The following is a 17566-nucleotide window of genomic DNA, read 5'->3' on the forward strand; positions in this document are numbered from 1 at the left end:
AGCACTTTCCCCCAGAAATATGACTGAACAGGTGTTACTCTGCTACTAACTGAGTTTCCAGCTGTCCTCCTCCAACACAGACCAGGCAAAATCTGTTGTTTAGTGCTATTAGGCAGACTAGAGAACTATCAAGCCCGAGATGGAGGTCTTCCTTGCAGGATATGGCAGTTTTGTTGCCAGAGGATGGTCAGGAAGGCCTGGCTGGCTAACAAAGACAGTCCTTCAGCTGCTGGGTGTAGTTCCAGTTTTGCATCCCCTTTGGCAGCAGCACAGAGACTGCTGCAGTGTGGCCAGCCAGCAAAACTAGGAAATAAGGACCTCTTTTATTTACTCAGGCTGCTGAATCATGGGCATTTCTGTCTGCTTGGAGCAAAGTCAGGCAGCTCTACTTTCCACTGGAAGTCTCAGGAGTGTTTGGTACTTTCATCTCAGAGTGTTCACACACTTGTTTTAATGTGCTTTATGGAAATGGTGAAACTCAGCGAGTACGGTTGCTGTAGAAAAACATCTGCACTAACTATTCACACACACTTGCATCTTTAAATAGACTTTTTAGGCCTTGGAGCTGATTTCCAGAAAAGTTTTTCAGTTCTGAGAGCTAGAGCTCTCTTAGAGCCAGCTAGTGTGAAGTGACTGGTTCCAAAAATTAAAAATTTACATGGACATGTTAAGTGCATCACATTGAAATGCAGAATACTTGCCATAACACAAAAAAGGCATTTACAGTAGGTAGCACTTAGTGAGCACTGAAGGAAAAAAAAAATACAAGTCAATACAGAAAATATAGTTTAAAACCCCAAGAAATACTCTATAAAATACTTAGGGTCGTATTTCGCCCTCCTAGATTTGCACATCTCCCATGGATTTCAGTGGCAGTTGTACACGTGCATCTGAAGGTACAGTTTTGTCCAAAGTGTTTTATAAAAAGCTTGTTAAACATTTAAAATTAATGTAGTAATGTTGATGTAGTTGAATGTGTAGATGTCTCTAAATTTATGCACAGTTATATGCAGAGTAGCAACAAACTACTTATATTTTCTATGAGAGTGATTGTCGAAAAGGGATTTGGGGTATATTCTCCTAACAGTAGGTGAAATTTACCCTCTCCGCACACAGCCAGATTTGAGTAGGGAATTCTGTGGGGATTGGAGAGGGTAAAATTCGTTACCCTGGCTGCAGGTCTGTTCCGAGTAGCTCTTCTGAGACTTCTGTAGCAGCCCATAGGTTAGAATAGCAGCTGCTGCAGTAGTGTTGTCGAAGGTAAACTGGGGTAAACTGAGTTCACCCACTTCTCATTTGGGAAATATGAGCTTTACTTTAGGTTTAGCCACTTCTTTTTTTACCACTACACCACTGAGCTACTGCTCTTCCTTACTTCCTATGTATGTTATGGCCGTGGAGTTATGGATCCTGTGACTCTTTCTTAATCGGCCCTAAACCTCACCAAGGTTACGTCTACACTGCACATCGCTGATGGTGGTGTGTAGCATACGTGGAGCTACTCGCTGCAGTGAAAAGGATGCGTCCACATTGAGCTGTGGAGCTACATGTGTCGATGAAAGACACTGGCAGCAGGGAGGCAGCAGGGAAAGCTTTCGTTGCAGCGGGGAAAGCTGCCTGAGTCTTTCCTTGCTGCCGGAGTCATTTCTGGCAGTGTTGACGCTGTGGCCCTGCTTGGGCAAGCAGAGCGATGAAGTGTATGTATTCACATACATACCTACACCCTTCAGGCATATCATATCGCCTGAGCGTGCCTCACTGGCTACCCTGCCATTTATGCCCCTGTTGGGGGGCTACGCATGTGTGTACAGTCCATGCCATCAAAAGGCATGCAGTGTAGATGTAATTCAAGTATGTTGACCTGATAAAGGCTGGCACAGAGTCTCCCCTTATGGCGAAAAGTACATGCAGAAGCCTCTACCTCATCCCTTCGTGGTTGGTCTCCTTGTGGCCCTTTTCATGAAGCCACACTGCAGCATTAAAGTGGTGTAGAGAGGAGTGTGTGTAGAATTTTTAATAAGGAGCCTGCTATTGCCTTACACTGATGTTATCTGGGGGGATTCCCCATGTTTTAGTAGGCAAATAGCTCCTTTTATCACACTGAAGAAGTAAATTTCCCATTTTAAAATATAATTGCAGAAGTTAGTCTTTGCAAGTCTTAATTTTTTTTAAATGAGATTTCTTTTTTTATGCTGAGGGTTATTGCACTGAATCATTTTGGACTTGATTCATAAAAATGCTGCAAAGGAAAGGCTTTTGTGCTCTATTAACTCTGTTCCCCTTCTACTTTTTTTTTTTTACCTTGTATAAAAGCTAAAGGAGCATTCTCCAAACAAACAAAGGGACTTGGATGGGGGAGAAGCAAGGGGGCCACCATTTTCTTATATCTTGGTCACACCTGGAACCTGAACCTGGCCCTGCAGCTTGCTTGCCATCCATTCGAGATTTACAAGCTAAAGGGAACGGTTATGTAATAGGTAAAACCAGGCAGACAGTGGCCACAAGAAGGAAGTGATTTAGTACAGTGCCAGTGACTGTGCACTATTTATAACACTTCTTGTATATTTCTCCAAACATTTATACAACAATATGTCATGCCTGGATAGGGTAATACAATTTAATACTAAATTTGGTTCCAAAATATGGTAGCCTAGGCAGTTGCAGACTACTTTTCTTTGCTCAGTTGCATGACACAAATTCCTGTTTACCTGCCAGCAGTGTACTGGTTCATCTGTCAGGCATGTATTTGATTTTTAAAGGACAAAGGGTGTGTGTGTGTTTATTCATTTTAACAAAGCTTGCTGGAAAATTTCACTCAACATAAAATGGTGACAAAAATGTGTAAAGGTGGTCGGGGGGAGATTAAAAATTGAATTTTTTGTCCTGTTTTGCTACCTGCTCTAGTTTTTAAGCCAAAACCAGCCATTTGAAAGTGAAGAATGTAGATTTTCATCAGAAGGCTTGTGTGAATGAAGCAGCCGTTAGTATAACAATTAAAAAAACCCAACTGTCCAGTAATTATTTAGTATCCATCCTGAACAATGAAAAGCTTTGTTAAGTATTTTAGTAGATGATAGGTTGTTAGTACCTGGAAGGAGTGATATTTTGAAAGAAAATAAACACCTTTGTCATCTGTTCAACAAGATGGTAGGATTGTTTGTTTGTAGGGCTGTCAAGCAATTAATCACGCTGTTAAACAATAATAGGATACCATTTATTTAAATATTTTTGGATGTTTTCTACATTTTCAAATGTATTGGTTTCAGTTTCAACACAGAACTCAAATTATACAGTGCTCACTTTATATTTATTTTTATTACAAATATTTGCACTGTAAAAAAACAGAAAAGAAATAGTATTTTTCAGTTCACCTAATACAAATACTATAGTGCAATCTCTTTGTCATGAAAGTTGAACTTACAAATGTAGAATTATGTACAAAAAACCTGCATTCAAAAATAAAACAATGTAAAACTTTAGAGCCTACCAGTCCACTTAGACCTACTTCTTGTTCAGCCAATCACTCAGATGAACAAATTTGTTTACATTTGCAGGAGATAATGCTGCCCGCTTCTTGTTTAAAATGTCACCTGAAAGTGAGAACTGGCATTTGCATGGCACTTTTGTAGCTGGCATTGCAAGGTATTGATGTGCCAGATATGCTAAACATTTGTATGCCCCTTCATGCTTCGGCCGCCAATCCAGAGGACGTGCTTCCATGCTGATTACACTCGTTAAAAAATAATGTGTTAATTAAACTTGTGACTGAACTCCTTGGGGGAGAATTGTATATCTTCTGCTCTGTTTTAGAATCATAGAATGTTAGGGTTGGAAGGGACCTCAGGAGATCATCTAGTCCAACCCCCAGCTCAAAGCAGGACCAGTCCCCAGCATTACCTGCATTCTGCCATATATTTCATATTATAGTAATCTTGTATGATGACTCAGCACACAGTCTGAACTGTTGAACTCTTGGTGACTATTGAAAGCAATCCAGGAGATTTTAATAGGATATTTTAAGAAAATGACATTGTTATGTTGGAAAAAAGTTTCCCAGAATAGCTTCAATCAGAGTTGGCAACCCTACATGTAAATATATCATGATGCTGGCTACAACAATGCTATGTGGATGCCTGTTCTCACTTTCAGGTGACATTGTAAACAAGAAGTGGGCAGCATTATCTTCTGCAAATGTAAACAAACTTGTTTGTCTGAGCGACTGGCTGAACAAGAAGGAAGACTGAGTGGACTTGTAGGGTCTAAAGTTTTACATTGTTTTGTTTTTGAGTGCAGTTATGTAACCAACAAAATCTATATTTATAAGTTGCACTTTCATAATAAAGATTGCACTACAGTACTTGTCTGAGGTGAGTTGCAAAATACAATTTCTTTTATCATTTTTATAGTGCAAATATTTGTAATAAAAATAATTATATAAAGTGAGCACCATACATTTTGTATTCTGTATTGTAATTGAAATCAATATGGTTGAAAATGTAGAAAAACATCAAAAAATTTCATTTTTAATAAATTTCAATGGGTATTCTATTATTTAATAGTGCGATTAAAACTGTGATTAATCACAATTAGTTTTTTAATCACGATTAATTTTTTTGAGTCAATTTGTTTAAATGTCTTTTCCGTAGGCCAATTGGATAGTGTGTGCATGTGCGTATGCATGTGTCTGTGTGTGTGTGTATGTGTCATGTGTAGATAATTTGTAAAAACCTCTCTTTCAGAGTCAAACAAGAGGATACAAAATGCAGTTTTCAACTTATATTGAAAAGCATTGTTGCAATGGGCAGGGTTCCAGGATTGGTGTTTGGTTGTTTTCTCAGAGTTAGATGGTTGCCATCTGGCATTGATAGTGAGATGGCATTGTCATCAGTTTCTAGAGGCAGGAAAGGAATGAATCCTCATCTGTTTCCTGTGGATAAGCAGGAGGCTGATAATCTAGTAAAATCTTGTTACCTTAAAGAAAGCAGGCTTGGAATTTGTTTACATGATAAAAGCCAACTCTAACTTTTCATGTTAATATGATAAGTTTCTTTGTTAGAGGGTTGTAGATGTTAAGAAACTTAGCATTTGTTGAAAAATATCTTAAGAAAAATACCTTCCCCATGGCTTTATTCAGTCATTTTCTATGGTATTATCTTAATCAACTTTGTTTTTAAAAGGAAATAAGACAACGATGTTGCCCCTGGAAGGGAATAAAGAATAATTTGCTTTAGATGGAGCTGTTGGGCATTTTTTGTATTTTTTTTTTAAAGTTTTTATACTAAGAGAAATGCAGTCATTAAACCACAGTACACCGGACCCTCGCTAGAACGCAGGATTTGGGATCCATGTGTGGTACTGCGGGGACCGCGTTATAGCAGGGACCACATTAAAATGAATTGCAATTAAAGTAATTAAATTTGGGATCCATGGCCGCGACCGCGTTATATGCGAATTCGTGCTATATAGGTGGTGCACGTTCTAGTGAGGGTCCGGTGTATTTGTTTGTTTAAAAGGAAGGCTGCAAAAATCCCAGATGGTACCTGTTAAGCACTTAGTTAAAACTCACCTGGTCCAGAAGTGAAGTAATATCATGGACAACTAGTTTAGTTTAATAGCTGGCTTGTGTTTTGTTTGTCGTTTCTTTGTTATTCATAAATCTTTCAGTTTTTACTATAATCATGTATCATTTTTTCCTGTTTCCAGTTTTTCACAAGTTGCTTTGTCTATGATCACCTAAAAGTACAGGTTCTATTTAACTAAGGAAGTTCAGCTGGCTGAGACTTTTGCAAAAAGGAAGAAATGGTGGGCAACCTCTTGAACTTTAGAAACAAAATACACTGTTGGGAACTGGCTCTTGTGAAACTTTCTCATTTTCCTTGATCCCAGCTGACTTAGTACAATAATATTTGTTAGTTTGTTTTGAACATTTAATAATCCATTTTCTGGCTTGAGGTTACCAAATGGTAGTTATTGAAGAGATTCTGGCAGCATTATTTTTAGAGAAGACATCACTTTTATTATGGTTTTTGTCCATTTCCTTCCTTGTAATTTTTTAATATTATTTTGTTGAGGGCACCAAAGTCTATATCAATAATAACCCCGAAAAGATTTCTGTTTTCAGAACCAACTTTAAGGGGGAAAAAATAGAGGAAAAGAACAGGGAATTTTTATTAAATACTAGGCATGTGGGTTGACTGCATTAATTGTAAATCATTTCTGTAATATTTCCTTCTTTCACTGACTCTTCAGATGATCACATAATATGCAAATCATTTTACAATGGATACAAAAGAAACATTAAATATATTAAAATCTGCATTTTAATAAAGTTGTCAATGTATAATATATATCCTGCAACTGAGAGAGGATGATAAAAAAGCAATAAAAGGATAATATAGGCACAGAACTATTTAATAACTTTTCATATTTTACAGTTTGATAAAAATAAATGTGGGATTAAAAAAAAAGCTGTTGGAGGTGAAAAGTATCCCATTTCAAGTTTAGTACATTGCGTATTTGTTCCAGCTATTTGCATGTTTATACACATTTAGTGTATCCTTTGAACTCCAGGGGAATAAGCGTATGTGCACTTTTTTTCCTCATTCCAGATGGAGTGGATATTGAGGATGACCCCACTTGCTCATGGCCAGCTTCATCACCTTCCAGCAAAGACCAGACTTCACCAAGCCATGGAGAAGGTTGTGATTTTGGTGAGGAAGAGGGTGGCCCAGGATTGCCTTATCCGTGCCAGTTCTGTGACAAGTCATTCAGTCGGCTCAGCTACTTAAAACATCATGAGCAGAGTCACAGCGACAAGCTCCCTTTCAAATGCACATATTGCAGTCGCCTCTTCAAACACAAGCGGAGCAGAGATCGCCATATAAAGCTTCACACGGGAGACAAGAAGTATCACTGCAGTGAATGTGATGCGGCATTTTCAAGGAGTGATCACCTTAAAATTCACTTAAAGACTCATACATCCAACAAGCCATATAAATGTGCCATTTGTAGACGTGGATTCCTTTCATCTAGTTCACTGCATGGTCACATGCAGGTTCATGAAAGAAACAAGGATGGTTCTCAGTCTGCCTCCAGGATGGAGGAGTGGAAAATGAAAGACACTCAGAAATGCAGTCAGTGTGAAGAAGGCTTTGATTTCCCTGAAGATCTTCAGAAACACATAGCAGAATGCCACCCCGAGTGTTCCCCTAATGAAGACAGGGCTGCTCTTCAATGTGTTTATTGCCATGAACTCTTTGTAGAGGAAAGTTCTCTTGTAAATCACATGGAGCAAGCTCATAATGGTGAAAAGAAGAATTCATGCAGCATTTGCTCAGAGAACTTCCATACCGTGGAAGAACTGTACAGCCACATGGATAGTCACCAGCAGCCCGAATCATGCAATCATAGCAACAGCCCTTCTTTGGTAACTGTTGGCTATACCTCAGTATCTAGCACCACTCCAGATTCAAACCTCTCGGTGGATAGTTCAACAATGGTAGAAACGGCTCCCCCAATAACAAAGGGTCGTGGAAGAAAGCGGGCAGCCCAACAAGTACCAGATATCACTGGTCCTTCGAATAAGCAAGCAAAAGTTACCTATAGCTGCATTTATTGCAACAAACAGTTATTTTCAAGCCTTGCAGTTCTGCAGATACACCTGAAAACTATGCATTTAGATAAACCTGAACAAGCGCATATCTGTCAGTATTGTTTGGAGGTGTTACCTTCACTTTATAATCTGAATGAACATCTTAAGCAAGTTCATGAAGCTCCAGACCCAGCACTGATTGTTTCTACCATGCCTGCCATGGTCTACCAGTGCAACTTCTGCTCTGAAGTATTTAATGACCTCAACACTCTTCAGGAACATATCCGATGTTCTCATGGGTTTGCAAACCCTGCTGCTAAAGACAGTAATGCATTCTTTTGTCCCCATTGCTACATGGGATTTCTTACTGATTCTTCTTTGGAAGAGCATATTAGACAAGTCCATTGTGATCTTAGCAGTTCCCGTTTTGGTTCCCCTGTACTTGGAACCCCAAAAGATCCAGTAGTAGAAGTATATTCCTGTTCCTACTGTACTAATTCTCCAATATTTAACAGTGTCCTTAAATTGAACAAGCATATCAAGGAGAACCATAAGAACATTCCTTTGGCATTGAATTACATCCACAATGGAAAGAAATCTAGAGCCTTGAGCCCCTTATCTCCTGTAACTATTGAGCAAACTTCCTTAAAGATGATGCAAGCTGTAGGTGGTGCTCCTCCACGTCCTGCAGGTGAATATGTCTGTAATCAATGTGGTGCTAAGTATACGTCTCTGGATGGTTTTCAGACTCATTTAAAAACCCACCTTGACACTGTCCTGCCAAAACTGACCTGCCCTCAGTGCAACAAGGAGTTTCCAAACCAAGAGTCGCTGCTGAAGCATGTTACAATTCATTTCATGATAACTTCTACATACTATATCTGTGAAAGCTGTGACAAGCAGTTTACTTCAGTGGATGACTTGCAAAAACACCTGCTTGACATGCATACGTTTGTATTCTTCCGCTGCACCTTGTGTCAAGAGGTTTTTGACTCCAAAGTCTCCATTCAACTACACCTGGCTGTGAAGCACAGCAATGAAAAGAAGGTATACAGGTGCACATCTTGTAACTGGGACTTCCGTAATGAAACTGACCTACAGCTTCATGTTAAACACAATCACCTGGAGAATCAAGGGAAAGTGCACAAGTGCATTTTCTGTGGCGAGTCGTTCGGTACAGAGGTGGAGCTTCAGTGCCACATTACTACACATAGCAAAAAATACAACTGCAAATTCTGCAGCAAAGCTTTTCATGCTATTATATTGCTAGAGAAACACTTGAGGGAAAAACACTGTGTTTTTGAAACTAAAACTCCAAACTGTGGAACAAATGGAGCATCGGAGCAAGTTCAGAAAGAAGAAGTGGAGCTCCAGACCTTGTTGACAAATAGCCAGGAGTCACATAATAGCCATGATGGCAGTGAAGAAGACGTTGATACATCAGAGCCCATGTACGGTTGTGACATTTGTGGAGCAGCATACACAATGGAAACTCTCCTGCAGAATCATCAGCTTCGAGACCACAACATCCGACCTGGAGAAAGTGCTATAGTTAAGAAGAAGGCAGAGCTGATTAAAGGGAATTACAAGTGTAATGTGTGTTCTCGAACATTCTTCTCTGAAAATGGGCTCCGTGAACATATGCAGACACACTTGGGACCAGTGAAACATTATATGTGCCCAATATGTGGTGAGCGGTTTCCATCTCTTCTGACTCTTACTGAACATAAAGTCACACATAGTAAGAGCCTGGACACTGGAAACTGCAGAATTTGCAAAATGCCTCTACAGAGTGAGGAGGATTTTTTAGAGCATTGCCAAATGCACCCTGATTTGAGAAATTCCTTAACAGGATTCCGCTGTGTGGTATGCATGCAAACAGTGACTTCTACCTTGGAACTGAAAATCCATGGGACATTTCACATGCAAAAAACAGGAAATGGCTCTGCAGTGCAGTCCACAGGGCGTGCACAGCACCTTCAGAAACTGTACAAATGTGCTTCTTGCCTGAAGGAATTCCGCTCAAAACAGGATTTAGTGAAACTTGACATCAATGGTCTGCCATATGGTCTGTGCGCTGTTTGTGTTAATCTCAGTAAAAGTGGTAGTCCAAGTGTCAACATCCCTTCAAGCAGTAACAGACAAGGCTTGAGTCAAAATGAGAACTTGAGTTCCATTGAGAACAAAAGCAAGGCAGGGGGACTGAAGACTCGCTGTTCTAGTTGCAATGTTAAATTTGAATCAGAAAGTGAACTACAGAATCATATCCAGTCAATCCACAGAGAGCTTGTTCCAGACAGCAACAGTACACAGCTGAAAACACCACAAGTATCTCCAATGCCCAGAATCAGCCCTTCTCAATCTGATGAGGTAAAACTTTCTTTTGCTGTTGCTGCTTTTCACCTTTTTGATAAAACTTCCCCATTTTACACTGCCGTTTTCTCAGGCCTTATTGTTATTTGCCAGAAACTGCTTAGATTGAACCATGGAATAGTTCCTCCCATAGCCGTTAGCTAGCAATTACTTGCTTTTTGATATGCCTTGTGTTTTGGCTTGATTGGTGTAGAATAGGACTAATTCCAGTCTCCCTAGGATATTGTCTTCTGTATTACTGAGAGACCAGTCTTCATGCCAGCACAACTGAGATCTGGAATCTTAACTTAGCTTCATTGCAAGTCGGAATCCCTTGCTATATGGCTTGCGCTTATGGCATAGAGTATTAATGACACAGAATTAAAATACATAGAGCCAATATGCTGGCAAAAAGGATGAACGTTCAAAAAATATTTGTGAACAACAAATTGGGGAGTTATTTTTGTAAATTATGTTTCAGACATTAATTTTCCCTGTCTTTACCGTACTTTGATTAAAATGAAACTCAGCAATTTGTCACCTACCTAGGGTAAATGGTGAAATGGGCTTTCTATGGCAATTCCATTTTTAATTTTCTTTTTATTAACAATATTTTAGGTAGCACAAGGTCACCAACGCACCAAGTACCTGAGGATTTAAACTTCATCTATGCAGAACAACTTTAAAAGTAAAATTACACATAAATAGTAGTCCCAAATTTTTGAAAGATTTCTTCTGCTCTCACTTGTTTACATTAGCTTAAGAGATAATGTGGGGGTGGTATTAAGGGTGGAGGGAAATGTCACAACTGATCCATGTGGGAGGTGAAGGGAGAGTCTTTTTTGCCTTAATACGTTCAATGAATAAAATGAGTTAATTAGCATTTTGGGGATGAGTTCTTGCATATAGGACTCTCAACAACTTAAGAAACCTATAGCTCAATACACACACAGAGACACACACACACACAGACTCGCTCTCTCTCTCTTCCAAAAGTAGCTTGTACCCAAAGTCTTGCTAAACTTTGCTATGGGATGCACATTGATGTAGCATGGGTGGGGAGAATGGGCCCAAACAATTGTTTTCCCACCACACCATATTTGTGATGCCATCTGCAAGGATAAACACATACCTTAGAATAGCACATGATAGGCTGACTTGCCTTATTTCTTTGAAAAGTCGTCTTAGTTCCATTTCACTCTTCTCCGATATTACTTGCAATTTCTTGAGGCTTACAAAGGTCCCTAGCTCCTCAGGCACATTGAAAACCTATCCTGGTTTCCCCAAGCACACTCAAAACCATGTACATTAAGACATATTCCCAGGTTGTTGGCCATTTCCTTGGCACCCTCAAAAGCTATTATACTTTTTAACGAATTGGTTCAACATCTACATTTTTATTGCGCTTCATGAGCTTGGAGGATGTCATAATCAGAGTTCCTGTAACCTGATTGGCCTCTCTGCTTTCCATTGATAAAACCAACCACTTTAAAATCACATAGTCAAAAATCCACATAGTTTCAAAGAATTTCCACTCTCAGTAGATTTACTGCCTTTGGATTTTCATATGAAATGTTTTTTTCAGACTGATAATTCTTAAATAACAGATCTTTAGGTCATTTTTCAGCCCTTTCATTCATATGTCCTAAAGTTGCCAATCAGCTCCCCATCCACTGTTTGTAAACTGTGTTTTCAGTTATTGCAGTTTTAGCCTCTAGATAAGTGACCTTTGGGCCCTCAAATCCTTTGCTCATGGCAGACACGATAACTTTGAGAAGGTTATTAAGCCCCTCATAGAGTGTCAATACTTTTAGAGCTCGTCCACAAGGTTCACAAAGCCACAGGCTGAAAAGAAGCATGTTTTGTTTTTTAAAAATTTCAAATTTAAACTCTTGTCAATCTGCAGCCAGACCCAGACTGTAGCAGTGAAAGTGATCATAAATAACAACAAAACTCACTTCGTAGATTTTTTATGTTCAGACAGAGAGAAATTCAAAGTCTAAAAAATGAGTGAAAAGTAAACTGGATTTCTAAAACTGTTAGTAACTGAAAGTGTTGTTGTTATAATAAATAAGGACATTTGTTGTTTTGAATATGATTTGTAAGATGACAACATCCCATGGAAAATGTATCTACTTAACATTGCCAGTAGCTAATTTTTGAAAAAATTGTGACAAAAAATTTCCATAGGGATAAATAGAGCAGAGATTCCATTTGGTTTATTGCGTGTTACGTGGTTTGAAATGTTGAACTGGATGTTAGGAGCTTTCTAACTTTTGAAGCGAGAGAAATATAAAGAGTTGTGGTCCCACGGATAGTTCTGCAAACCCTTCATTATTCAAGTAATGGACATACGTGCTAAGGAAACTAAAACAGTGTTTTTCAATGGAGAAGTGGAAGGTGAGACTAAAACTTATATCTCCTTAGATGATTGTTTCTACATTTGAACTAAAAAGATGCAACTGCTCAGCTTCTTTTTCTTCTTTGTTCATCCTGTATAGAGAACAAACCTAGATAGTTCACTAATACCCTTTTTCATTATGTGCATATAATTTCAGATCTTTTAGTTAGTAAAAGTTACTGTAACTGTTGATAAATGTCTAAAAGTGGAGAGGCCCTAGTATTGTTTCTGTACTTAATGAGCTATAGGGGTTTCAGAAGTTCCTGAATTACTGCTAATGCATAGTGCATTAGCTCATTAAGATAACAGATAGAATGCTAATCTGGGTGAAATAGTGTTTAGACGTTGAGAAAGAGGTGTGCTCTGAGTAGTGGACTGGGGACAGAACTCAGTCCTAGTTCTGACTTTGATTTCTTTGTTGACTTGGGCAAATCACTTTAACCTCTCTGTATCAATTTCCTCATCAGTAAAACAGGGCTAAAACATATTTATCTCAAAAGGGTGTTGGGAAGCTTAATTAGTATAAATGTTTGAAAGTACTTGGAAGATGAAAAGCATGTATAAGTGCTAGGTATTATTGCTTCTGTTGCCCCTCCTTAAAATGTTGTCATACTTAAGTTAATGAAGCACATAATGGGAGAACTCCTAATTCAGCAGAAAGCTTTGTAGCTTTGCCTTTACCTGTTGAGACTTAAGCCATGTCTGTAACAGATTTTGGTCAATGCAAGTTATGTCGGCATATAGCTCCTGAAATTTGTACATTGCTCAAGCATGTGCATACTTGGCTGCTTGTGCCGGTGGTGCACATACCCACCAGGAGTGTTTGTGTTGATGCAGATTACAGTGCACCACAGTTAGGTATCATAACGTGCCAGGTGCTGCCGTCAGATGCCATGCCTTTTGGGGGATTTTTGCAATGCATTTTGGGTAGAAATGAGGTATGCAGGGATCTCTGGGAGCTAGAGGTCAAGTTCTCAGCTTGCAACTTTCTCCATTCCATAATGAAATCCATAACTCATATTTTCACGTCTTTATTTAAAAACCTGCGCAGCACTTATCAGTCTCCACCTCTTCTGACAGAAGCATGGAGCCCACAGATGTGTGTACTATTTTTCTGAATGCTGCAAATATAGGATGCACGATTCTCCTGTATTTGCAGACCCATAGGAAGTACTACAACAACGGGGACATGACAATTTCTTGGAGGACAGAGTGCTGAGGGACACAGTGAAAAACAATTCAAGATTATTAGTGGCATTCATGGAACAGCTGCAGATGGTGGAGCACTGTTTCTAGGCCCAAGAAACGAGCATTTGTGGGGTTGCATTGTAATGCAGGTTTGCGACAATGACCAGTGGCTGCAGAACTTTTGGATACAAATGGCCACACTTCTGAATCTGTGAGCTGAGCTCACCCCAGCCTGCCAGCACAGGCATACCAGAATGAGTGGTGCATTGACAGTGGAAAAATGAGTGGTGATCTCACTGTGGACGCTTGCAACCCTGGATTGCTACTGGTCAGTAGGAAATCATTTTGGAGTTGGAAAATCCACAGTGGGGGCTGTTGCCACACAAGTGTGTAGGGCCCTAAATCATCTCCTGCTACACAGGACTGTGACCATTGGGTCACATAGCGGATGGATTTGCAGCAATGGGTTTCCTGAGTTGCGATGGGGAGATAGATGGTACACACAGTGGTGAGCTGGAGCTGGTTCGCACCGGTTTGCGCGAACTGGTTGTTAAATTTTGAAGCCGATTTAGAACCAGTTGTTAAAGGGGTGGGCAAACCCCGGCCCGCGGGCCACATCCGGCCCATGGGACCGTCCTGTCTGGCCCGCCTGAGCTCTCGGCTGGGGAGGCGCCCCTGAGAATCCCTTTTTACTCACCTGGCGGCACTTCGGGACTTCGGCAGCGGGTTCTTCACTCTCTCCGGGTCTTCAGTGGCACTTTGGCGGCGGGTCCTTCAGTGCTGCCGAAGACCCGGAGCAACTGAAGGAACCAGTTCTTCAACTTTTGCCAGCTCATCACTGGGTAAACATATCCCTGTTCTGGCACCAGCCCACCTTGCCACAGAGTATGTCAACCGAAAGAGCGACTTTTCTATGGTTATAAGAAAAGGAGTACTTGTGGCACCTTAGAAACTAATCAATTTATTTGAGCATAAGCTTTCGTGAGCTACCCTCCCCGTCCCCCCGCCCCACACACACACACACACACAAACCCACCCTCCTGTTGGTAATTTTCTACTATTACCAACAGGAGAGTGGGTTTGTGGGTATGTGTTGCGGGGGGGCGGGGAGAAAACCTGGATTTGTGCTGGAAATGGCCCACCTTGATTATCATACACATTGTAAGGAGAGTGATCACTTTACATAAGCTATTACCAGCAGGAGAGTGGGGTGGGGGGAGAGAAAACCTTTTGTAGTGATAAACACCCATTTTTTCATGATTTGTGTGTATAAAAACAAACATCTTCTGTATTTTCCACAGTATGCATCCGATGAAGTGAGCTGTAACTCACGAAAGCTTATGCTCAGATAAATTGGTTAGTCTCTAAGGTGCCACAAGTCCTCCTTTTCCTTTTGCGAATACAGACTAACACGGCTGTTGCTCTGAAACTTTTCTATGGTTATGCAAGTGTTGGTGGATCACCAGGGATTCTTCAGCAATATCAATGTGGACTGGTTAGGGAAGGTGCATGGTACTCATATCTCTAAGAACACAGGACTGTTCAGAAAGCTGCAAGTAGGGACATTCTTTCCCAACTAGAAGATTACCTTTGGTGATATTGAAATGCCAGTAGTGATCCTGGGGCACCCAGCCTACCCCTAGCTCTGCTGGCTCATGAAGCTGTACACCAGCCACCTCAACAGCATTAAGGAAAGATTCAACAACTAGCTCAGCAGATGCACAATGGTTGTTGAATGTGCTTTTGGGAGATTGGAGGGACACTGGCAGTGTTTATTCACTAGATTGGATCTCAGTGAATAAACTGTCCCTTCAGTGAGAAAAATATACCAATGGTTATAGCTGCCTGTTGTATCCTGCATAATCTCTGTGAGGCAAAGGGAGGAAAGCTGGTAGCAGGGTAGAGGGTGAGTGGCTGTCTGTTGACTTTGAACAGCCAGACACAAGGGCCCATTCCAACAGCCCAAAGTAGAGCTATGCAGCTGAGGGAGGCTTTGAAAGAGCACTGTAATGGTCAGCCCTTGAGGTGTTCTGTGCTTGCCTGTTTTCTGGGCTTGGAGCTTTGGTGCTGTTAGGAACAGTATAGTCCTTGCTGTACATATACAAGTACGGTATGCTTTGAATACGGCTATGCGTGCTGCAATATGTGTTGTGAACTAATAAAGATAGTTTTATTCTCCAAAAATAGAAATCTGTTGAGTGGCAAAAACACTGCAGAAAAACAATGTGCAAAAAAAACGCCAGGGACTGCAATACAAACTTTTAACATAAATTAATGGACCAGAACTTTAAAATTGGAAAGGCAGCGAACATTTCTGTCCATTTCAGTGCATAGATGTAGTGCATTGTGGAACATATACATGATGGTTTGCTCAGATCAAAGTGAAGCTGTGGTTTTCCTTGCTGTCCCCCAGCTTGGAGTGGTAGGGATGGGCTGTGTGGAGCTACTACCATGGAATTTTCCCAGGACTGCAGAGGATGAAGAGTCTGGGATTTTTGGACCTGTAGGTCAACAACAGGGTCTGCAGCATTTGGGTTTGCTGTCTGAGAAGAACCATAATCTCCTGGTGCATCTCCCACTTCTTTTCCTGTTGGGACTCCTGGGCCTTTCTCCTCTCTGCTCTTTCCTTCTCTATGCCATCTGCCCTGTTGGCCCTCCAAGCCCTTTTTTCGTGGACTGATGCAGCATGGGCTTGCAGGATCTTGCTGAACATGTTGTTCTCCTCAGGGTCTGACATTCTGTGGGTGTTGAGGGGTACCCCTCAAGGCCACGATGACAGCAGCTGTTGATAAAAAGAGACAGATGTATTAGTGGAGTTATAGTCACAATAGAAAGGGAAAGTTAAGTTTCAAAACTCCCTTCCCTTACTTCCATAAAATCTTTTATTAAGACATGCTTATTCACATTACAGCTTTGGAGTTTCTCTGCATAGCACTGCACTCCACCCTCTGCCATGGTGAGTATGGCCTGCCAGGAGTAAGGCAGTGGGGGAAGGAATTTTGGTTTCATGAAATAATAAAATTTTGTTCTTTATTTCAGGGATATGACCATAGTGCAGTGGCACTCAGTATTGGCACTATTTATTACAGAAAGGGGTGGCTTTAGCTGTTATCTCACTCCAGAAGGTAACAAAGGCACAGAGAGCACCCCCAAGCTGCCCAGACCCAAATGTCACTAACCTGTTTACTGGTGCCAGCCAAACTCATTGCAGTGTGGCGAGAGAAAGTGTCCTACCGCGGAGGAAGAAATAAGGCTGCCATCCGTAGAAGTCTTTGGGAGAGGATTGCAAAGTAGCTCCATGAAACTTTCATTGAGATTTCCTCTGAGGATACAAGGGACATTCCTGTATACATAAACAAACTGTTTCTCATGCCTCCTTTCCTCCCCACTTAACCAAACACGGGAACGAAGAACAGAGTGGTCACAGTCGTAGAGAATGGGGCATTGTGGGACAACTGCTGGAGGACCATTAGGGTCAACACAGATCATGCAGTGTCTACACTCACACTGTGTTGACCTCAGTAAGCTGACCATGGCTCTCCGCCATTCGGGAAGGAAATTTTACTATGTTGTCATAAATGGGGCACTTACATCTGCAGGAGACGAATATGAGTGTAGACACATGCACAAATAGGTCGACACAAGGTGACTTATGTCATCCTAACTTTGTAGTGTAGAGCAGGCCTCAGATCTACACTGGAAACTTTTGTTGATATAACAATGTTGGGTAGGGGAGGTGATTTTTTTTTACATTTCTTAATTGGCTAAAGCTGTAGCATAGGTACAGGTAAACTGGCAAAAGGTGTCCTTTTGCTGTTGGAGCATAGTTAATTGAGGGAACTGCCAGAGCCGTCCCTTGGGTAGGGCTAATCAGGGTGACCCCCCTAAGCCCTGTGCTTTGGGGGCCCCCACTTTTCAATAAAATTGGGGCTGTCCCAACATTTAGCCCTTTGTCCTGCATCCTGACTGATGTACGATCGAGACGCCATTTGTCCTGATATTCACGTGAGGTGGGAGGTAGGCGGGTGACAAGT

The 17566-nt window shown here is 40.9% G+C and overlaps 1 protein-coding gene across 7 annotated transcripts in view; it reads left to right on the top strand.

Annotated features, from left to right (window-relative positions):
- Positions 1-17566, top strand: part of ZNF521 (zinc finger protein 521) — a 265522-nt gene that overhangs the window by 108285 nt on the left and 139671 nt on the right. For all 7 annotated transcript variants that reach the window (XM_048840499.2, XM_075125268.1, XM_048840500.2 and 4 more), the window contains one exon: positions 6609-9961. In XM_048840499.2, the coding sequence (XP_048696456.1) occupies positions 7049-9961 (2913 nt within the window). In that variant the 5' untranslated portion in view covers positions 6609-7048. The remainder of the gene's footprint in view (positions 1-6608; positions 9962-17566) is intronic.

The sequence above is a fragment of the Caretta caretta genome, chromosome 2 (genome assembly GCF_965140235.1).
Source record: "Caretta caretta isolate rCarCar2 chromosome 2, rCarCar1.hap1, whole genome shotgun sequence".
In the NCBI taxonomy this organism is placed as follows: domain Eukaryota; kingdom Metazoa; phylum Chordata; order Testudines; family Cheloniidae; genus Caretta; species Caretta caretta.